General features: G+C 38.0%; 1 protein-coding gene across 2 annotated transcripts in view; it reads left to right on the plus strand.

The window, feature by feature from the left end:
- The first annotated feature begins 892 nt into the window (after positions 1 to 892).
- Positions 893 to 23,877, plus strand: part of ATL1 (atlastin GTPase 1) — a 64,404-nt gene continuing 41,419 nt past the window's right edge. The window contains exon 1 of one of the 2 annotated variants that reach the window (XM_081227157.1): positions 893 to 2,500. In XM_081227157.1, the coding sequence (XP_081083283.1) occupies positions 2,467 to 2,500 (34 nt within the window). In that variant the 5' untranslated portion in view covers positions 893 to 2,466. The remainder of the gene's footprint in view (positions 2,501 to 23,877) is intronic. The other variant, XM_081227156.1, reaches the window with a different exon arrangement.

Here is a 23,877-nt window from a genome sequence, read left to right on the forward strand (position 1 = left end):
TAGCTACATAGTATTCCATTGTGCACATGTATTACAGTGTATTTAACCACTCCTATATATGGGCATTTAGGTTATTTCCAATATATTGCAATAACAAAAATGCTGCAATAAATTACTCTATGTATGTATTTTCATACTGTTGGAGGTATTTCTTTAGAGTAGATTAAACTTATGATTTTAAAAAATAAATGTGTTCTAACAATGTCCACTGAAAGAGTCTTGAAACAGTGAAATTCCAGCTAGCAGTGAGCACAACTAGCACTCAGATCTTGGTTTCTAAATTCCTTTTCTCATTAAAAGCAGCCAGAGTTTCTTGGAGGAACAGTTAATCCTAGTTCTGAGGCAGGGAAAATACAAGGGAAACTTGAAACATTTTCTTGTGCCAGAAAACAAGGAAAATGATCAAAGACAAATAGGACATGTTAAAAGGACACAGGTGTTAACTTGAAGGGGCTACCATAGGTCAAGTTTAGGGCAATTTGAGCATTAGAAAGAATAATGATGGTAAATGATACAGTGAAGTTTTTTTAGATTTTATGAATCCATGAAGTGGATAGTGGTACTCAACAAAGGTGGCAGAGGAAATGCCAACTACTAAATGTAGAATGTAAACGAAATGATATAATTATTTTAAAATCACTAATATAAAGTCACTTCAGGCAAGGATGTCAATGGATGCTAAAAACCATTGGATGAAAAGTTCTTGGCCAAGACATTCACACAGTCTCAAGTATTATCTCACAGATTACTTATTAATTACAACAGAAAAAGGGTTTTTTAAAAATAAGTTTCTTTTTCAATTAGGAATAGATACTGAATTACATATATAACATTTTGGGGGTGGAATCTACTGTACTCTTTTTTAATGGGATTCACCTGAAAGGGATTATCAGGCTAGAATGTGAGCTGAGAATTATAGTAAAGAAATACAAGAAAAGCAGAACACGCTTCTTTTTATTCAATGAATTTGTTTTGTAGGTATGGGGTGAGATAATTTCTATCTTCCTATGTTGTCTCATTAGTGTTTAGGGAATGCAACTCTGTTGAACACAGTCCCCTTTAAAACCATAATGTAAACTTTGTTTACAGTGTTCTGAGGTCATAGAACCATTAACTGAAATATGAAATGCATAAGATTTGGCAGTGGTGAGTGAGAGAGTTTGGTTTTTGACATATTGATTTTGAAGTGTCAGTAGGAAAACAAACTGAAGATGACCTCAGGCAGTTATAAATTCAGCTCTGGAATGACGATTATCTCTCCTCAAGGGAGCTTAGGACTAGAAGAGTAGATTTGGGAATCAACAGCATGGATGGAGGTCCTGTCTGAAGCCATCATAGTAAACTACAGTGAGGGGACACAGAGTGAAGAGTTGCTTATGATGAGGAGTAAACAGAGACCAAGGACCTGGTAATTAAGAAGCTAGCAGTAATCTCCTAGGCAGAACTGATCTGTGTAGAGTATGGGTAACAACCACATGCAGGTGAAAACTGTGTGAGGAGGTGAGGAATGGGATGATGGTATCTTGAGGGTTAGGTGGCATGAAGGGACAGTGTTTCTAGGACACTGAAAATTAAGTTTATAGGGGAAGAGGAAGAAACCAGTGAAAAGGGAGAGATTGAGAATATTTTTTTTAAATATTTACTGCCTTTTGCTTTCAAAATTATCTGCAACCTTTGTTACTGCCAAGGCTCTTCCAGTCTATGTAGTATGACTTTACTTAGAATATTTGTCAGTATAACGCCAGATGATATCTCTGCGAATCTAGTGGGAAATTTTGCCCACTAGAATGGAGTTAGTTACAGATTATGGTGAATCTCCAGCTTTCATTTATCTTGATCTTAATCTAAATTTGCTATCCTAATTTTAAAAGACAGGCCTGTTCAGTATACAGGTACAAAAATGCATGATACCCTCTTTATTAATGTGACCTTGCTGTTAAGTTAGGGGGAAATGGTACCTGGTAGATAAACGCAGATTTTAAAAATTTCTTTGGCTATATAAATGTTGCCAGCATGTTTCTACTAATATGTAACTGGTCTAGGAAACAGGTATTTGAACATACAGAATCATATATTGGTATATTGGTTTGTGTTATTTCTGACTGTATAATGCTGTTAAATTCTTTGAGAGTGTGTAAGGGGGTGCTATTTATTTGTATGTTTTTTCCATCGAAAATGTTGCAGTACATTGTCTGTCACTGTCTTCAGGCTCTGGGGGTGGGCTGAGGTAGGGAGGGTGTGACGCTGGTATTTGTGTGAACTTGGGCTTGTGATGCTGAGCTTGGTTCATCCCTCTCTCCTCCCTTCTCCTCCCCACTCCTTCCCACCAGCGCCACAGCAACATCCTCAGAGTCTGAGTGAACTGCGCCCAGCGCGGGCACAGAGCCTCCCACCGCCAGCAACCTGCGGCCGGGAGAAGAGCGAGCGCCGTGACAGCGCCCCACCGCCACCAGTTCCCGGACCACCATGGCCAAGAACCGCAAGGACAGAAACAGTTGGGGTGAGTAGCCTATGGTGACTTCTGCAGCCCGCACGGGGATGGGCCCTCCGCCTTCTGCTTCTGGAGACGAGGAGGGCCAAGGGCTGCTCGGCGCCAGCATCCAGGGTTGGGAGATGGCCACCGCCGAGCGGCTCCCTGTCGGGCGGGAGGAACGGTGGCCGAGCGGGACCCGTGGAACCGGCATCTGGCTGTGGGGCGAAGGGGCGAAGGCTGCAGCCAAGCGCAGGCCGGAGACTCCCGCTTCTCCCCACCCTCCCCACCCCACCCCAGTCCTCCTCCTCCCAGCATTTGGACAGCACCCACCCGGTCGCCTCTGGGGGACTCGCTGGTTCCGCTTTAGCGAAAGGAGGTGGGCAGGAAGGGCGAGGGTGGTGGGCAGGGGGCGGTGGTTACAGGAGAGGGGCGGAGATCGCCCACCCCTTCCCCACGAGCTGCGAGCTCCCCGGCCTTGCAGGGCTCGGACTCCTGGCTGGCGGGCAGGCTGGTAGGCAGCGTTGGAACAATGAGGCGGAGCGCGCCGGGCCCAGGTCTGACCTTTGCCAACCCGAGCGACGCCTGAGAAGGGGTGCCGCTTGGGAATCCCCTAGGGCTGCGGTACTCATTTTCATCTGGGGGTTGGGTGGGGAATTTGGGAAGAAGGGGAGCAAAGTTGTGGTTTCCAGCCTTCCGCCCCACCCCGACCTGGTACCCCATTCAGGCCAGCCCTAAGGGTGGCATTGTTCTCAGATTTTACCTTTTGGAGATGCGGGGCTCATGATTCAGCATCAGGCCGAGGGGAGGGGGAAGGAGAGGCTAGGCCCAGTGGGTTCACGCCGCGAGTGGGAGGGCGGTGCTCACGCAGGCGGAGAAGAGAGGGCGCAGTGATGCAGGAGAAATCGCAGCCCCGCCCGCTCTGCTGCTCCAGACTGGGTGCGGACGGACGGTTAGTGTGGGCAGGTTGGGCGTCTTTTTCCTCTTTGGGCTCCCGATTTCTTGCAGCCACAGTGAACCCACTGCCATCTTAGGGCATTTTATTATCTGCACCAGAGCAGATCTCAGACCAGTGTGGCTTAGTGGGCAGAGAAGTAGTTTGTTCATTAGCTTTGAATTGTTATTTGGAAAGTTTACAGGCACTAGGAGTTCAGGGCTCCTTGATTGACTCTCTTCCATGTCTCAGTGAGATCTCTTCTATAACTGTCCATCAGATTGAGAGGTATAAATTTTAATTAGTTGTTTTGGTCATCTTTTATGAAAATTGATTATCTTTTATCAAAAGATCATATTTTTCCTTGCCTCTGATTGGTCACAGGACCAGCTTAACTCCCAAGTAGGCAAAGTCTACATTTGAGAGATTATCCAAGGTTTACGGTAGATGTGGGGAGTTGGAGCAGGGAGGTCTGTCTTTAGTTGTCTGAGTTCAAGAGAAATCGGTTCCATTTTCTGATATCACCAAATCCCAATTTTAGTAGACGTGACTACTGCAATAACACCGTTTTGTTTGCTTGCTTCTTCTGGAATATGGGTAAACTTTTTCAGAGTGTCCCCTTTCCATCCTTTCCCTTGGCCTCCAGAATAGGAGTTTCTTGAACAGTCACAGTTAAGGTGTATATGTTCAAGTCAATTTTGGTCTTAATCTCTGTGCGCTATTGACTCAACCCTGTTAAGAGACAGGCATGTGAAAATTTATTCTGATGATTAAAATTTTTCTCCTTCACAAAGCTTTGGATCATTATTTTTCAGTATTGCCTTTGGTTACAAATTTCTTATGTAGTGGAGGTTTTTTCTTTCTTGAGAATGTGGTTCTCAAATGGGATTTGCGTAAAAATCACACTGGGAACTTATTAGAAATGCAGATTCCCACATCTTCCAGCCAGAGCTTTTGCATCAATACATCTGAAATAAGGTCTAGGAATCTGCCTTTTATTAGCATTTTAGGTGATTGGAAGCAGATCATCTTTGGATGTTACCTTCAGAAATGCTGTCTTATTTACATTTGATAGAAACGTATTCTAGGCAGTTTACCCAGAAGTCATGAAAAGAGTTTTGAGTCAAGTGATGAATTAAGAAAAGAAATACCACAGTTACTTTGTGTTCACTGGAAATTTCACAGAAAAGAAATAGTGGAATTGTGGGGTCTTATCTTGATGCTCTATGGAAATGCTTTACTACTCAGATTTTTCATTGCTGTAAGTGTATATGACATAAATGACTTAGAAAATGTAGCATATTGAGTAGGACATAGTAGAACTTTTTGGCAAAGATGTTAGCCATGTCTGTCTTGATTCCATTTTATTACCAGCATCTAGTACAATGCCTAACATGTAATAGGAATTTAATAATAACAATAATAACTAACATCACTGAGCTAATATCATATGAAGTAGGTATTATAATCCTCATTTTACATATTAAAAGGTAAATAATAGAGCTAGGACTCCAACTCTGGCAGTTTGACTTGATTCTTTTGCCATCACCAGTATTTTGTTGAATGGATAATACTTTCCACATTGTTTAGAACTATAGTTTTCAAGACACATTCATCTGCATTATTGCATTTGATCTTTAGCCTCCTAAGTTGTTAAGACATATTCCCTGTTTGCAGATGAAAAAACTGAGCCTCAGGTAGGTTAAATAACTTGGTGAAAGTCACATAGTATTTAGTAAGTTAAAGGACTGAGATTAGAACCTAGAGGTGTCTTCTAATTTATTTTCTATAACATAATGCTATGGAATGTTTTTATGTTTAATGGGGCATGGTGTGAGGTTAACAGAGAAAACAGGCCCTCATAGAAGGCAGAGGTCTTTGATAAGAAAAAAACTCAGGTGATAACTTAGAAAGGAAGACAGTAAACTGACCTTATCATCTAGCTAAATACATATTTTTCAGACGAGTTAGAAATCAAAGGGCAGAGGGGAAAGCCAACTATCCAGAATTGGAAAATATAGGATTTCCAAGAAAAGTGCAAGAGAGATACTTGCAAAATTTGTAAGGGGGACCTAAAGTTCAGATAAGGGCCCTATAGGACCAATAACAGGTATTATTTTTATCTGAGTGGTCAGAGAGCTGTTAGGTCCTACAGGGGCCATGGAAGCTAGAAAACAGAAAAGCATCTCTGCTGACACCCAGAACTGGGTGGTGTTTGAGGATCATACCCATACATACAACTGGGAAGCAAATCTGTGCTTCCAAAACTGAGAATCCCACCACCTGTACCTCAATCTACACTGAACTAGAAGTTTGAATAAATTTAAGCATTTAAAAGTCAATTCTTAAAAGGTAGACATTATTATCCTTATTTTAATATATAAGGAATCTGACACTCAGAGAGTATAACTTCCCAGAGGTTTGATAATTTATGTTATAGACCTAGGATTTAAATTTAGGGTTGTTTGTTTACCTGGTCCATGTGATGAGGACAAGGAATTAAAATAGAATCCAATAGGTGCCACAACAAGCCTGTCTAGGCTTAAGCTGGTATGAGAAATCAATGCTCTATAAACTTGATCGCTTTGGACTAGAAAAGAAGGCAAAGAATATGCTAGTATGGAAGACAAAGGAGACAGATGAATATCAGAAACAGTAGCCCAGAAAGCAGTCTTTCAATGTTAGGCTTGGAGTTTAAGTACTCCCAGAAACAAAACAGAAGTGTACCTGTTTTTATTTATTTGTTTTTGTTAATCACAGTTGCTTAAAAACTTGGGATGCCACCTGGAAATTTGAGTTTTCTGCAATGTAACAGAAACTGTCGGGGCAATATTGCTTTAGAAGAAGAATATTTGCACTAAAGTGTCAGCTTTTCCTGCCCCTTTAAAAAAAACTCTTAGCTTCACAGTAAGTGTAGGAAATGTCTATTTGTTGAAAAGACATTTGTTGAAAATTAATTTTTAGGTTTCTGTTTTTGTTTTTTGAGGAAAGGTTAAAAACAATCTTGATTAGAGTAATCTCCTGATCTTTCTTTTCCAATTGACTGTATTCTGTTTTCCTTGGAATGAGACCCTTTGTCCCTTTGCACTTGCCTCATTTTCTATATATCTGTTCTTCCTGAAACAAAATAAAATTTCTATTGGGTCATACATATACTTCCCCTACAGACTCTTCCCTCCACATTATTCTAATTTAATTTGCCTTCCCTACATATTTTTTCATATATATTTTCATATATATATATTTTATACTTTATATCTGTTTACCTTGTCTTGATGGCTCTTGGGTTATATCTTTCCTCCATTTCAAACTCTGTAGCCTTTATTATCTTTAGAAACCAGTGACTAGACTGTAAGTGTAACCTGTGATCATCAGGGAAATGATTTACTGTGAGAAACTTTAGTCATAAAAAATAGTTGCATATTTTTAAATTTGGAGGCTCTATTACATAAAAATTATTCTATAAAAATGTCTATATATACAAAAAAATAAAATATAGATGTTCAATTTTAAAAAGTATAATAATGAGCACCTGTATCCCCGCTCCCCAGCTGAAAAAATAGAACTTTATCAATATTTTGACACTGCTTGTGTGCCCCTCCTTTATGGCAACATCTCGTTATAAATACTTTCATAAATTTGGTGTTTCTTATTTCCTGATCATTTTATATATATATATTATATATATATATGTATGTGTGTATATATGTAACATATATCACTAAATTATATATTATTTAGTTTTACATTTTTAAGAACCTAAAATAAATGAAATCTAGCATATACATTTTTCCACAAAGTATTTTGTTTACTTATAATACCCACACTTGGTATTATAATAGATGTGAAATCATATCTCACTATGGTTTAAATCTGTGTTTTACTGATTACCAATGAGGTGTGAGTATATTTTCATACATTTATTAACCATTACTATTTCCTACTCCGCCTATTTGCCCTTTGCTGATCTTTTGTCAGGTTATTTGTCCTTTGCTACTTTGTGATGTGACTTTGCTCTCTTGATGGTATATTTTAGTAAGCAGAAATTTTATATTTAAAAATAGTTAATTTAATATTTTTCTTTATGGTTTGTGCTCTTTGTATTTTAAGAAATTTTCCTCTACCTCAAAGTTATAAAATTTTCTCCTATAATATTTGGCTTTCAAATTTTGCATGTCTCTTTTTTTTCATTTTTTTAAAATTGCGGTAAAATACACATAACATAAAATTTACCATCTTAACCATTTTTAAGTGTGCAGCTCAGTAGTGCTAAGTACATCATGCTGTTGTACAACCACCACTGCCATCCATCTCCAGAATTCTTTTCATCTTGCAAAGCATCTGTACCCACTAAACACTAACTCCCCATTCCCTCCTCCCCCAGCCCCTGGCAGCCATCCTTCTGCTTTCTGCCTCTGTGATATTGACTACTCTAAGTATCTCATATAAGTGGAATCAAGTATTTGTCTTTATGACTGGCTTATTTCACTTAGCATAGCATCCTTAAGTTTCATCCATATTGTAGCATATGTCAGAATTTTCTTCCTTTTTAAAACTGAGTAACATTTCATTGACTGTATATACCACATTTTGCTTATCCATCCGTCAATAAACACTTACGTTGCTTCCACATTTTGGCATCTGTAAATAACGCTATTATGAACATGGCTGTTCAAATACATCTCTTTGAGACCTGCTTTCAATTCTTTGGGTATATACCTAGAAGTAGAACTGCTGAATCATATAGCAGTTATAGTTTTAATTTTTTGAGGAACTGTCATACTGTATTCCACAGTGGCTGTACCATTTTACTTTCCCATTAATAGTGCACAAGGGTTGTAATTCCTCTACATCCTCACCAGCACTTGTTCTTTTCTGTTTTTTTGAATAGTAGTCATCCTGCTGGGTGTGAGGTGGTATCTCATTGTAGTTTTTATTTGCATTTCATTTCCTAATTTCTCTTGTTTATTTCTTCTTTGATTCATTGGATGGTTATGAGTGTGCTGTTTAATTTCCACAGATTTGTGAATTTTCCAGTTTTACTTTGGTTACTCATCTCTAACTTCATTCCACTGTGGGTTAGAGAAGATATTTTTTATGTGATATCTATCTTTTAAAAATCCACTGAGACTTAATTTTTGGTCTAGCATATGATCTTGTGGTCTAGCATATGATCTATCCTAGAGAATGTCCTATATATACTTGAGAAGGATGAGTATTCTGTTGTTGGGTAGAATGTTCTATATAAGTCTGTTAGACCTAGTTGATTTACCGTGTTGTTCAGATTCTCTATTTCCTTGCCTATCTTCTGTTTGATTGTTCTATCCATTATGACTGTGGGGTATTGAAGTCTCCAACTTAACACTTCACATATTTTGATGGCCTGTTATTAAATGTATAAATGTTTATAATTGTCATATCTTCTTGATGCATTGAACCTTTATTAATATATAATGCCCCTTTTCGTTTCAACTTTTTGAGTTAAAGTCTATTTTGTCCGCATATTAATATAACTACTCCTGTTCTCCTTTGCTTACCATTAGAATTGGAATATCTTTTTTTTTTTTTTTTTTTTTTTTTGCGGTATGTGGGCCTCTCACTGTTGTGGCCTCTCCCGTTGCAGAGCGCAGGCTCCGGACGCGTAGGCTCAACGGCCATGGCTCATGGGCCCAGCTGTTCCGCGGCATGTGGGATCTTCCCAGACCGGGGCACGAACCTGTGTCCCCTGCATCGGCAGGCGGACTCTCAACCACTGCACCACCAGGGAAGCCCTGGAATATCTTTTACCATGCTTTCACTTTCAACCTATTTGTGTCTTTGGATCCAAAGTGAATCTCTTGTAGACAACATGTAGCTGGATCATATTTTTTTTAATTCATTATACCAGTCTCTGTCTTTTGATTGGAGAGCTTAATCCATTTACATTAATGTAACTTACTGATAAGGAGGGATTTACTTCTGTCATTTTGCTATTTATTTTCTATATGCCTTATAGCTTTTTTTGTTCTTTATTCTTGGCTTTTGGCTTTCAAGTTCTTTGGCAAGCCCAGTTGGGATTTTTTAAATTAAAATTGCATCCAATTTGTAGATTAGTTTGATAGAATCAAGATTTTTACTATATTAAATATTCCTATCCATGTACATGGCATATTCCTTCATTTATTTAGCTTTTGTTTCTTGATGTCTTGCAGTAGTTTAAAAACTCTCCTTGAATGGCCTGCTTATCATTTGTTAGTTTTGCTCTTATGTTCCTTACACTTTTTGTTGTTATGATTTTTTCCCCTATTACAATCATCCCTCAGTATCTGTGGGGGATTCGTTCCAGGACCTTCTGCAGATGCCAGAACCCACAGATGCTCAAGTCCTATAGTCTGCCCTTCGTATTTGTGGGTTCTGCTTAGGCAGAGTCAGCCAACCACGAATTGTAAACATAGTGTATGATTCACAGTTGGTTGAATCTACTGATGCAGAACCTGCCAGTATGGAGGGCCAACTGTGTATTTATTGAAAAAAATTCACGTGTAAGTGGACCTGTGCAATTCAAACCTGTGTTGTTCAAGTATCAACTGTGTGTGTGTATATATATATATATATATATATATATATATATATATATTTGGCTATTAATAGTATATAAAATGCAATCAGCTTTTACATATTTATCTTATATCTAGGAACCTTATTAAACTGTCTTATTAATTCAGCTAAATTGCCTTTTGATTTTTTAGGGTTTTCTACATAAAGAAACCTATCATCTGCAGTAGTTATTGCTTTGTTCATTCCTTTTAATCTTTGTCTTTTATGTCTTTTTCCTGTCTTAATCAGATTAAGAATGTTCTCCTTTATTCCTAAGTAATATATTTTTTAAAATCATCATAGCATATTGAATTATAATGACTGCTTTTTCTGTAATTATTGAAATAATCATATGGCTTTTATTCTTTAATTTTTTAATGTGTGTAATTATATTAAAAGATCTTCTTTGTTGAAGTGATCTTGCATTCCTGGAATAAACCCAGGTTAGACATACTGTATTACCTTTTTACATACATTGCTGGATTTGCTAATCTTTTAAAGATATTTCCAAGCATGTTTACAACTAATTTTCTTTTTTTATACTTTCTTTTTCTGACTTTGGTATCAAGGTTATATTAACTTTATAAAATGAGTGGGGGGAAATTTTTTTTTTCTTTTCTTTTTGATTCTCTATAAGTGTTTATATGAGATTAGAATGATCCAGTGTGGGAAAACTAGTCTATTAAACCATCTGGACCTCCTGTCTTCTTTTAGTAAGATTTTGAACTATTGACTCAACTTCTGTATTGGTTATAGAACAATTAAAGCTTTCTATTCTTCTTGAGTCAGATTTAGTAATTTATATTTTTCTTGGAATTGGTCCATTTTGTCAACTTGGCATGAGATTGTTCTTAATTTTCTATTATTTTATCTGCTGAATTTTATCTGTATCTTCCTTATTATATCTTTTATTGTTAATCTCTCCTTTTTCTCTTTTATATTACCTAATTTCTGTGCATCTCTATCATTTCCTTCTTGTACTTTCTTTGGTTTCATTCTATATTCTCTTTTTAACTTAAAAAAAAGTTGGGGGCTTCCCTGGTGGCGCAGTGGTTGAGAGTCCGCCTGCCGATGTAGGGGACATGGGGTCGTGCCCCGGTCCGGGAAGATCCCACATGCCGCGGAGCGGCTGGGCCCGTGAGCCATGGCCGCTGAGCCTGTGCGTCCAGAGCCTGTGCTCCGCAATGGGAGAGGCCACAACAGTGAGAGGCCTGCGTACCGCAAAAATAAATAAATAAATACTTTAAAAAAAAAAAAAAAAAAAAGTTGGATACTGAGCTCATTTATTTCGAGCTTGCCTTCCTTTTCTAATATATGCATTTAGGGCTGTAGGTTTTCTCTAAATATCAGTTTTGCTGTATCTTATATGTGTTGATATGCAGTAGATTCAATCTCAATCAGTTTGAAGTATTTTAAATGTCCACAATGATTTCTTTCTTTACCTGTGAATATACAGAAAGTATGGATTTCTAAATTATATTTTTGTTGATATTGATTTCATACTTAATTTTATTCTAGTCAGAGAATATGTTGTACAGTAGCACCATTTTCTATGCTGATAGACATGTTCTGTATCTATACTGTCCAATATGTTAACCTCTAGCTATGTGTCTTTTGGGCATTTGAAGTATGGCCAGTGAGAATGAGGACCAAACACTTAATTTTATTTAATTTTAATTAATTTGAACAGCCACATGTGGCTAGTGGCTGCAATATTGGGCAGTTCAGGTTCATAGAATACCTGGTGTGAACTTTGTTGAAACTTGTTTTATGTCCTACTACGTGTTTAATTTTTATACATATTCCATGTAGGTTTGAAAAGCACTTTTTGTTTACTAATTTTTTTTTTTTTTTCCGGTACGCGGGCCTCTCACTGCCGTGGCTTCTCCCGTTGCGGAGCACAGGCTCCGGACGCACAGGCTCAGCGGCCATGGCTCACGGGCCCAGCCGCTCCGCGGCATATGGGATCCTCCCTGACCGGGGCACGAACCCGCGTCCCCTGCATCGGCAGGCAGACTCTCAACCACTGCGCCACCAGGGAGGCCCTTGTTTACTAATTTTTGATGCAGTGTGCTATATATGTTCATTAGCTCAAGCTTATTAAATGTATTGTTCATATCTTTCAAACTCTAACTGATTTCTGGACTGCTTGATCTACCAGATACTGATATCTGATAGATACTTTAAAATTCTGCGAGATGTTTTAAAACATGAGAGTGGGTTTGCCAATTTTCCCTTAATATTCCCTTAAGCTTTGTTTATGGACATTGAGCTAAGTTGTTAGGTGCACACAAATGTGGACTTGTTACATCTTCCTGATGAACTGAGCCTTTTATTTTTATGTAGTGAACCTCTTTCTCCTGAGTATTGCTTTTTGCCCCAAAGTCTATTTTGTCTGATACTAATATAGATGCTTCATATGTCATTTGCTGTTTTAGTCTGTGGGCCTACTGAGCAGGAGTAGCTGGAGTAGGAGGCTGACTGATGTTCACAAAATGAGTCAGTCACCTTGTCCATCTGATTTTTGAGAGCTTCCTCTACAGTAAATGCCCCTTGGTAAGCATTCACATGGGACCACATATTCTTACACTCTCTTCCTACTCCAAAGGTCTAGGCACATACTTCTTGAAAGTACCTTCAAAATGTTGGCTACTGTCTCTGAATTGTTGCAGTTCTGTTCCTTTTGGCATGTGCTGCAAGCCTCATAGGTGCTCACATATCTGCTCACATATCTGTCCACTCTGTTAGAAGGAAGTAAAGGTTTCATCTTCACTCTTGCCTCCAAATGTCATGAGTGCCTTTCATGGGCAAAATCTAAACCAGAACCCTGCTAAGAAGGGATTGTAAGAATTGTAGTACTGTAGTTTCCACACTTCCAGTCTCTGCAATGTAAAGAAGAGCTTAGAGAGACTTCCCTGGTGGCACAGTGGTTACGAATCCGCCTGCCAGTGCAGGGGACACAGGTTTGACCCCTGGTCCAGGAAGATGCCACATGCCACGGAGCAACTAAGCCCATGTACCATAGCTACTGAGCCTGCACTCTAGAGCCCACAAGCCACAACTACTGAGCCCACGCGCAGCAACTACTGAAGCCTGCGCGCTCTAGGGCCTGTGCTCCGCAACAGGAGAAACCACTGAAATGAGAAGCCTGCACACCAAAACGAAGAGTAGCCCCCCTCCACCACAACCAGAGAAAGCCCGCACACAGCAACAAAGACCCAATGCAGCCAAAATAAATAAATAAAGATAAAATAATAATTTAAAAAAAGAGAGACAGTGGCTAAATTAAAAAAAAAAAAAAAAAAACGGAAGAGCTGAGAATGGTGGAGATAGACCTGAGCATGACACAGACAATATTCAGCAGAAAGGGTAGCCACCCATTTTCAAAACAGCTGACTCAGAGATGATTAAAGGATGAGACAGTTCCTTAGAAAACAAATAGTATAACTGCATGAGGATTTGTTTTCCTTAATGGGGATTACACTTCCCATCTGCTTTTTTTTCTTAAAATATGTGAACATATTTTCTCATGATTAGGTATTTTTCTATAACATGCTTTCAAATGGCTCCATATTTTGCATAGTATAGCTGTGACATAATTTATTTACAGTACCCTAGAGTTAGGGATTTAGATTGTTTCCAATTTTTTGTTATATAAATAATGCTGTAATGAACCTTTATGTAGATAAATACATATGCACAGTCCTGATAGTTTCCTTAGGATAAATTCCTAGAACTTGAATTGTTTCATTAAAGGGTATGTATATTTTTTTAGTGTTTTTTAATGTTTCCAACTCTGCGTGTATATATTTTTTAACCTTTGCAAGTTATAAAACTAAAACTTTTATCTCCTTTTAATTAGCATTATTTCTTTAATTACTGAGAAGACCTAACTTTTCCCCGTGTCTATTAACCATTAGTATTTCTTCTTTTTATCAGTTACTTATCTTTCTATTGAAGTCTTTTCATGTATATACTTGAACATATGAAATATATGTGTATGTATATTTTATATATATATACACACAGTGCCCTAATCATGATGACATTGTTCTTCTAAAGGCATCATTTAACCATTTATGGAATGCTTTTGGATTCAGTATAAATAAACAGCCTGCCAAATGATTTACTTGTTTCTTCCAAGGTTCTGAAGTTGCAGGACCTGCATTATTCCTTTTAACCCTCTTCCTCAAGGGTGTTAACAGCAGAACAATCTGAGAGTCTGCATGGTAGTGTTTTGTGGTCTGTGATGTGTAATCATCTCATTGTAACTTCTGTCTCTACTCTTGCTGAAACATTCTTAAAATTCGTTTTATGAGTTAATCTTTTGTTTTTGTTTCCTCAACTCTATTTGTCCCTTCCTGTATACACTCCCTTTTGCTGTGTTTTTGGAAGTCATTCTCAGGTGCTCATTCAAATGTTTTCTCTGTCATTCTTCAAATTCTGCTGTTAGAAAGAGACATAATAGTTTAAGAAGAAATAATATTTCCTTTTAATTTCAGTTACCAAGAGACGGTTTCCTAGGTGCTATGTCTTTTTCTCTATAAAGGCTTCAACATACTAAGAGTTAGTCATCTTGTGAGGTTTAATTTTTGCTGGAGACATGAAGTATAGATTTTATTTTTACAGAGTTTACAATTAAAATTAGAAATACACACCCACAGCATTTCCAGTATATAAAAATGATTATTCTCCATCTATAAGTTTTTGAAGATTCCCTTTCAACATATCTTAATTCGGTAGCTGAGTGGCCAGCTTCCAGTGACTTAAAACACCACATAGAATGGAAAAGTCCCAAAAATCTCTTTACTGAATATAAGATTTAGTATTTAAAAAGGCAAAACGAGGGCTTCCCTGGTGGCGCAGTGGTTGAGAGTCCGCCTGCCGATGCAGGGGACACGGGTTCGTGCCTCAGTCTGGGAGGATCCCACGTGCCGCGGAGCGGCTGGGCCCGTGAGCCATGGCCGCTGAGCCTGCGCGTCCGGAGCCTGTGCTCCGCAACGGGAGAGGCCACAACAGTGAGAGGCCTGCCTACCCCCACCAAAAAAAAAAAAAGGCAAAACGATATATATATTTTTGGTTCTCTCCTTGTAAGCTATACATTTGTATTATCCATAGTAAAATGCTAATTCCCATCTGATTTGCTTCTGACCTGTTTCCTGCTTTTTAAACATTTACATAGTGTTCCAGGAATTGAAACTAAGTTTAGTTTAAGCAAATATATATTTAAGAAGGTAGAAATCTGGTGCTAAAGAGATTTGGCATGCATTCCAATGGACTTTTGGATTCTTTCAGAGCAAGAATAATATTTTTTGCTTAGATAAAATATAGTTATGAATAATGAATCGAGCTCAAAATATTTGTTCTTGATTATCCTGTATATTCTAATACTTTTCAGTTATTTTCTATTAAATTCATATAAATATTTATTGAGTGCCTACTGTGTAAGCTTCTGTTACAAGTTTTTAAGAAATGGAAACGTGAGTAAGACAATCTCTGCTCTCCAGATATTTTCAGTCTGTGTTTTCAATTTTGACGTTTTTTACAGAAACTGAAGTTTTTCTAAATAGTTTTTTAACAGCTTTATTGAGATATAATTCATATACCATACAATTCACCCACTTAAAGGTGTATAATTCAATGGCTTTTAGTGTATTCAGGGCTGTGCACTCATCACCACAATTTTGGAATATTTCATTAGCCCCCAAAAGAAAATTTATACCTCTTAGTCATCACCCCCTAATCCCCTTCTACTCCCCAGTCCTAGGCAACCACTGATTCACTTTCTGTCTCTATAGATTTGCCTATTCTGGACATTTTATATAAATGGAATCATACAGTATGTGGTCCTTTGTGACTGGCCTCTTTCATTTAACATTGTGTTTTCAAGGTTCATCCATGTTTTAACATGTATTGGTTCTGCATTTTTTTTTTTTTCTTTTCCGATACGCGGGCCTCTCACTGTTGTGGCCTCTCCCATTGCGGAGCACAGGCTCCGGACGCGCAGGCTCAGCGGCCATGGCTCACGGGCCCAGCCGCTCCGCAGCATGTGGGATCTTCCCAGACCAGGGCATGAACCCGTGTCCCCTGCATCGGCAGGCGGACTCTCAACCACTGCGCCACCAGGGAAGCCCGGTTCTGCATTTTTTATTGCTGAATAATATTTCGTTGTATGGGTATACCACATTTGTTGATCCATTTATCAGTTGATAGATGTCTGGGTTTAGCTTATCTAAGTAGTTTTATATGTAAATATTGATTACCATAAATATATGTATAGATTGATGGTAGCAATAGGTTTTGGATAGGAAAACTTTCTTAACTTTAGATGAAATACAAACTAATGATTATATATTTATGAATATCCTCAGATTAATTTGATTCCATTTTTCATTCTATTAATAACAAAATATTTCTGTATTTTTAAAAGTTTCCTTACCAAAAAGGAATATTTAATACAGTAATTGGCTTACATTGTCATGAGACTTTTTCCTGTAAACTCTCTCATTGTTTTAAAGTCACAACTCAGATATTTGTTTTATTTATGTAAGTATGTTTACAGCATACTTACATCACACTTAATATATAATCTCCTTCCTCTTCATTTAGCCTGTTGGTAGCTCTTCAAAGACCTTGAACATCTAAACTAAAAGTTCAAAGTTATGTGTCTCATCCACACCTACCATATAAAGGTAGAGTTGGACAGGATAATCCTATACAAACATCCACTGATGCCTCTTCTCTTTCCCTCACCCTCAATATCCACTCTGTCCAAAATCCTTTCAGATTTGGCCTGTCTTGCTTTGCATGATCCAGCCCTTCATAATCTTCCCAACCTGCTCCATCCATACCATACTCCTTGCTGTTCCTCAAATACGCCAAACACACCCTCCTACACACTTTTTTCCCCAGTGATACTATACTATACAATACATACTGTTTTATACCTTGTATTATTTTTTCATAATATATATCAGCAGTTATTTCAAATGAGCTTCTTTATTCTTTGTAACTACCTTGTATTTCATAGGTGAATGAACCATAGCTTATTAATCAGTCCCTTGTTGATGGTCATTAACACTGCTTCTGGTTTTTTGCATGTGTATGAGTCTGTCTGCAGGATGAATTCTTTGAAATAGCATTGCTGGGTCAAGGAGTATGTATATTTGTATTTTTGATAATTATTTGCCAAATTGCTGCCTGAAGGTGCTGAATCCATTTAAATTCTGCAATGTCTGAGGTTACAGATTCACATTCCAACTAATGAAAGGAATTATCTTTGATCTTTGTAAATCTGATATATAAAAAATGTATCAATATATTTTTTCTTTTTTTTTTTTTTTTTTGCGTTATGCGGGCCCCTCACTGCAGTGGCCTCTCCCGTTGCGGAGCACAGGCTCCGGACGTGCAGGCTCAGTGGCCGTGGCTCACGGGCCCAGACGCTCCGCGGCATGCGGGATCCTCCCAGACCAGGGCACGAACCCATGTCCCCTGCATCGGCAGGTGGACTCTCAACCACTGCGCCACCAGGGAAGCCCTATTTTTTCATTTTTTATTTGCATGAGAATGAAGATCTTTTCCTATGTGTGGAACCATTTGATACTGTGGTTTTTGTCAGTTGCTTGTTTGTATCCTCTGTCCGCTTTTCCTGTTTGTTTCACATTTGGATCTAAGATTTATTTGGAATTGGTTTTTATTTATGGTGAGAGCTAGGGATGAAGGTTCATATTTTTTTCCCTATATGAATATCCAAGTTAATTAGCATCCTTTATTGAAGATCATCCTTTCTTCATTTATTGCAGTTGCACATTGTTGTAAGTCAGAGGCTTGTGTCTATGTGGGTCTGTTTCTGAAATCTCTAGTCTTCTCTATTCGTCTACTTGTCTATCCTTGTGACAATATCACCCTGCCTTAATTATTGTAGATTTAAAATATCTATTGGTGTCTGTTAGTGTAAATCCCTCAACTTTGTTCTTCTTTAAGGTGGTCTTTGTGTTCTTGGATCTTAGCCTTTCCATATGAGCTAGTTAATCTTCATAAAAAGAATTTGTACAAGAAAGAAATAAACTTGTTAATCAACTAGAAATATCGCTGAGAATTTGATTGGTATTATAACCAAATTAAGAATCCAGGAGAACATTGACATTTATAACAGAAAGACTTCTAATCTGAGAACATGTATCAATATATGCTTCTCTCAATAATGTTTTGTATATTTCTGTACAAGTCTTAAATATCTGTCATTAGATTTCAGTGGTACATTGGAGCCAGCTCATACTAGCTCATGAGAGATGATCAGGTGCATCTTTACCCAGCAGCACACTCCGTGAGTCACACCGTTAGATTGAAAGGGGTCATAGTGGTAGTATTTATATCACAGAAATTGGCAAGTGCTACAAATCAGGACTTTTCCACACCCACCTACCTCTAAGAGCTGGTTGTTAAATATCTACCAGCACATCATTTAAATTTATTAGTAGATGTATCAGGTTTTATAATGACATGTGACTGGGGTTTTTATTGTTAAAAAAATCAAGGTATAATATACATACAGTAAAATTTCCATCCATATATTTTCCTTAATTGTTAGTTCAAGTCTTTTTCCCATTTTTAATTGGGTAATTTATTTCATTATTATTGAGCTTTGAGAGTTCTTTATGAATTCCTTATATAAGTTCTTTATTAGATATGTGATATGCAAGTATTTTCTCCAAGTCTATGGCTTGTCCTTTCATTTTCTTAACAATATTTTTTGAAGAGCAGACATTCTTTTTTTTGGGGGGGTGTGAATATTTTTTTAGCTGACATACTTATCAAAAATTTTCATGACAAGGTCCTATGGTATAGAACAGAGAACTATATTCAATATCCTGTGATAAACCATAATAGAAAAGAATATTTTAAAAAAGAATGGATATATATGTATAACTGAATCACTTTGCCGTACAGCAGAAATCAACACAAAACTGTAAATCAAGTATATATATATATATTTCTTTTAATAGATCTTTTTGGAGTATAATTGCTTCACAATACCATGTTAGTCTCTGGTGCACAACAAAGCGAATCAGCCATATGCATACACGTGTCCCCATATACCCTCCCTCTTGAGCCTCCCTCCCACCCTCCCTATCCTACCCCTCTAGGTCATCGCAAAGCACCGAGCTGATCTCCCTATGCTATGTTGCTGCTTCCCACCAGCCAACTATTTTATATCCGGTCGTGTATATATGTCGATGCTACTCTCACTTCGCCCCAGCTTCACCCTCCCACCCCATGTCATCAAGTCCATTCTCTAGGCCTACGTCTTTATTCCTGCCCTTCAAATAGGTTCATCAGTACCCTTTTTTTTTTTTTTGGATTCCATATATATGCGTTAGCATACGGTATTTGTTTTTCTCTTTCTAACTTCACTCTGTATGACAGACTCTGAGTCCATCCACCTCACTACAAATAACTCAATTTCATTTCCTTTTATGGCTGAGTGATATTCCATTGTATATATGTGCCACATCTTCTTTATCCATTCATCTGTCGATGGACATTTAGGTAGGTTCCATGTCCTGGCTATTGTAAATAGTGCTGCAGTGAACATTTTGGTGCATGTCTCTTTTTGAATTATGGTTTTCTCAGGGTGTATGCCCAGTAGTGGGATTGCTGGGTCATATGGTAGTTCTATTTTTAGTTTTTTGAGGAACCTCCATACTGCTTTCCCTAGTGGCTGTATCAATTTACATTCTCACCAACAATGTAGGAGGGTTCCCTTTTCACCATACCCTTTCCAGCATTTATTGTTTCTAGCTTTTTTCATAAAGGTCATTCTGACCAGCGTGAGGTAAAACCTCATCGTACTTTTGATTTGCATTTCTCTAATAATTAGTGCTGATGAGCATCTTTTCATGTGCCTCTTGGCCATCTGTATGTATTCCTTGGTGAAATGTCTATTTAGGTCTTCGGCCCCTTTTGTTTTTTGCGGTACGCGGGCCTGTCACTGCTGTGGCCTCTCCCGTTGCGGAGCACAGGCTCTGGACGCACAGGCTCAGCGGCCGTGGCTCACGGGCCCAGCTGCTCCGCGGCATGCGGGATCCTCCCAGATCGGGGCACGAACCCGTGTCCCCTGCATCGGCAGGCGGACTCTCAACCACTGTGCCACCAGGGAAGCCCCCGCCCATTTTTTAACTGGATTGTTTCTTTTTTTGATATTGAGCTCCATGAGCTGTTTGTATATTTTAGAGATGAATCCTTTGTCTGTTGTTTCATTTGCAAATATTTTCTCCCATTCTGAGGCTTGCCTTTTTGTCTTGTTTATGGTTTCCTTTGCTGTGCAGAAGCTTTTAAGTTTAATTAAGTCCCATTTGTTTATTTTTGTTTTTATTTCTGTTACTCTAGGATGCGGGTCAAAAAAGATCTTGCTGTGGTTTATGTCAAAGAGTGTTTTTCCTATGTTTTCCTCTAAAAGTTTTATAGTGTCTGGTCTTACATTTAAGTCATTAATCCATTTGCAGTTTATTTTTGTGTATGGTGTTAGGGAGTGTTCTAATTTCATTCTTTTACATGTAGCTGTCCAGTTTTCCCAGCACCACTTGTTGAAGTGGCTGTCTTTTCTCCATTGTTTGTTCTTGCCTCCTTTGTCGTAAATTAGGTGCCCATATGTACGTGGGTTTCTCTCTGGGCTTTCTATCCTGTTCCATTGATCTATATTTCTGTTTTTGTGCCAGTACCATACTGTCTTTATTACTGCAGCTTTGTGTTATAGTTTGAAGTCAGGGAGCCTGATTCCTCTAACTCCGTTTTTCTTTCTCAAGATTGCTTTGGCTGTTCGGGGTCTTTTGTGTTTCCATACGAATTGTAAGATGTTTTGTTCTAATTCTGTGAAGAATGCCATTGGTAGTTTGATAGGGATTGCATTGAATCTGTAGATTGCTTTGGGCAGTATAGTCATTTTCACAATATTGATTCTTCCAATCCAAAAACGTGGTATATTTCTCCATCTGTTTATGTCATCTTTGATTTCTTTCATCAGTGTTTTATAGTTTTCTGAGTACAGGTCTTTCACCTCCTTAGGCAGGTTTATTTCTAGGTATATTATTCTTTTTGTTGCAATGGTAAATGGGAGTGTTTCCTTGGTTTCTCTTTCAGATTTTTCATCATTAGTGTATAGGAATGCAAGAGATTTCTGTGCATTAATTTTGTATCCTACTACTTTACCAAATTCATTGATTAGCTCTAGTAGTTTTTTGTAGCATCTTTAGGATTCTCTATGTATAGTATCATGTCATCTGCAAACAGTGACAGCTTTACTCCTTCTTTTCCAATTTGTATTCCATTTATTTCTTTTTCTTCTCTGATTGCTGTGGCTAGGACTTCCAAAACTATGTTGAATAAGAGTGGCAAGAGTGGACATCCTTGTGTTGTTCCTGATCCTAGTGGCAATGCTTTCAGTTTTTCAATATTGAGTATGATGCTTGCTGTTGGTTTGTCATGTATGGCCTTTATTATGTTGAGGTAGGTTCACTCAGTGACCATTTTCTGGAGAGGTTTTATCATAAATTGGTGTTGAATTTTGTCAAAACCTTTTTCTGCATCTATTGAGATGATCATATGGTTTTTATTCCTTAATTTGTTAACATGGTGTATCACGATTGATTTGCGTATATTGAAGATTCCTTGCATCCTTGGGATAAATCCCACTTGATCATGGTGTATGATCCTTTTAATGTGCTGTTGGACTCTGTTTGCTAGTATTCCTTTCAGGATTTTTGCATCTATGTTCACCAGTGATATTGGTCTATAACTTTCTTTTTTTGTGATATCTTTTTCTGGTTTTGGTATCAGGGTGATAGTGGCTTCGTAGAATGAATTTGGGAGTCCATCTGCTATATTTTGGAAGAGTTTGAGAAGGATTGGTGTTAGCTCTCCTCTAAATGTTTGGTGGAATTCGCCTGTGAAGCCATCTGGTCCTGGACTTCCGTGTGTTGGAACATTTTTAATTACGGCAATTTCGTTACTTGTGATAGGTCTGTTTATATTTCCTAATTCTTCCTGGTTCAGTCTTGGAATATTGTACCTTTCTAAGAATTTGTCCATTTATCCATGGTTGTCCATTTTATTGGCATATAGTTGTTTGTAGTAGTCTCTTATAATCCTTTGTATTTCTGCAGTGTCAGTTGTGATTTCTCCTTTTTCATTTCTGATTTTATTGATTTGTGTCCTGTCTCATTTTTTCTCGATGAGTCTGATTAAGGGTTTATCAATTTTGTTTATCTTCTCAAAGAACCAACTTTTAGTTCTATTGATCTTTGCTATTGTTTTCTTTGTTTCTATTTCATTTATTTCTGCTCTGATTTATTATTTCTATCCTTCTACTGACTTTGGGGTTTTTTTTTCTTCTTTCTCTAGTTGTTTTAAGTGTAGGGTTAGATTGTTTATTTGAGATTTTTCTTGTTTTTTGAGGTGAGATTGAATTGCTATAAACTTCCCTCTTAGAACTGCTTTTGCTGCAATCCATAGGTTTTGGGTCATTGTGTTTTCGTTGTCATTTGTTTCTATGTATTTTTTTTACTTCTTCTTTGATTTCTCCAGTGATCTCTTGGTTATTTAGTAGTGCACTGTTTAGCCTCCATGTATTTGTGTTTTTTTCCTGTAATTGATTTCCAATCTCACAGTGTTGTGGTCAGGAAAGGTGTTTGATATGATTTCAATTTTCTTAAATTTCCCAAGGCTTGATTTGTGATCCAAGATGTGATCTACCTTGGAGAATGTTCTGTGTGCACTTGAGAAGAAAGTATATTCTGCCACTTTTTGGAGGAATGTTCTATAAATATCAATTAGATCTACCTGGTCTGTTGTGTCATTTAAAGCTTGTGTTTCCGGGCCTCCCTGGTGGCGCAGTGGTTGAGAGTCCGCCTGCCGATGCAGGGGATACGGGTTCGTGCCCCGGTCTGGGAGGATCCCATATGCCGCGGAGCGGCTGGGCCCGTGAGCCATGGCCTCTGGGCCTGCGCGTCTGGAGCCTGTGCTCCGCAACGGGAGAGGCCACAACAGTAAGAGGCCCGCATACCGCAAAAAGAAAAAAGAAAAAAAAAAAAAAAAAGCTTGTGTTTCCTTATTTATTTTCTGTATGGATGATCTGTCCATTAGTGTAAGTGGGGTGTTAAAGTCCCCTACTATTATTGTGTTACTGTCGATTTCTCCTTTCATGATGTTAGCATTTGCCTTATGTGTTGAAGAGCTCCTGTGTTGGGTGCATAAATATTTACAATTGTTATATCTTCTTCTTGGATTGATCCTTTGATTATTATGTGGTGTCCCTCCTTATCTCTTATAACAGTCTTTATTTTAAAGTCTATTTTATCTGGTACGAGTATTGCTACTCCAGCTTTCTTTTGATTTCCATTTGCATGGAATATCTTTTTCGATCCCTTCACTTTCAGTCTGTATGTGTCCCTAGTCTGAAGTGGGTCTCTTGTAGACAGCATATATATATATGTCTTGTTTTTGTATCCATTCAACCAATCTATGTCTTCTGGTTGGGGCATTTAATCCATTTACATTCAAGGTTATTATTGATATGTATGTTCCTATTACCATTTTCTTAATTGCTTTGGGTTTGCTTTTGTGTGTCTTTTTCTTCTCTTGTGTTTCCCGCTTAGAGAAGTTTCTTTAGCATTTTTTGTGAAGCTGGTTTGGTGGTGCTGAATTCTCTTAGCTTTTGTTTGTCTGAAAAGCTTTTGACTTCTCCATCGAATCTGAATGAGATACTTGCTGAGTAGAGTAATCTTGGTTGTAGGTTTTTCTCTTTCATCACTTTAAGTATATCCTGCCACTCCCTTCTGGCCTACAGAGTTTCCACTGAAAAATCAGCTGATAACCTTATGGGGGTTCCTTTGTATGTTAT

Source organism: Mesoplodon bidens (genome assembly GCF_964165515.1).
Source record: "Mesoplodon bidens genome assembly, chromosome: 3".
Lineage (NCBI taxonomy): Eukaryota > Metazoa > Chordata > Mammalia > Artiodactyla > Ziphiidae > Mesoplodon > Mesoplodon bidens.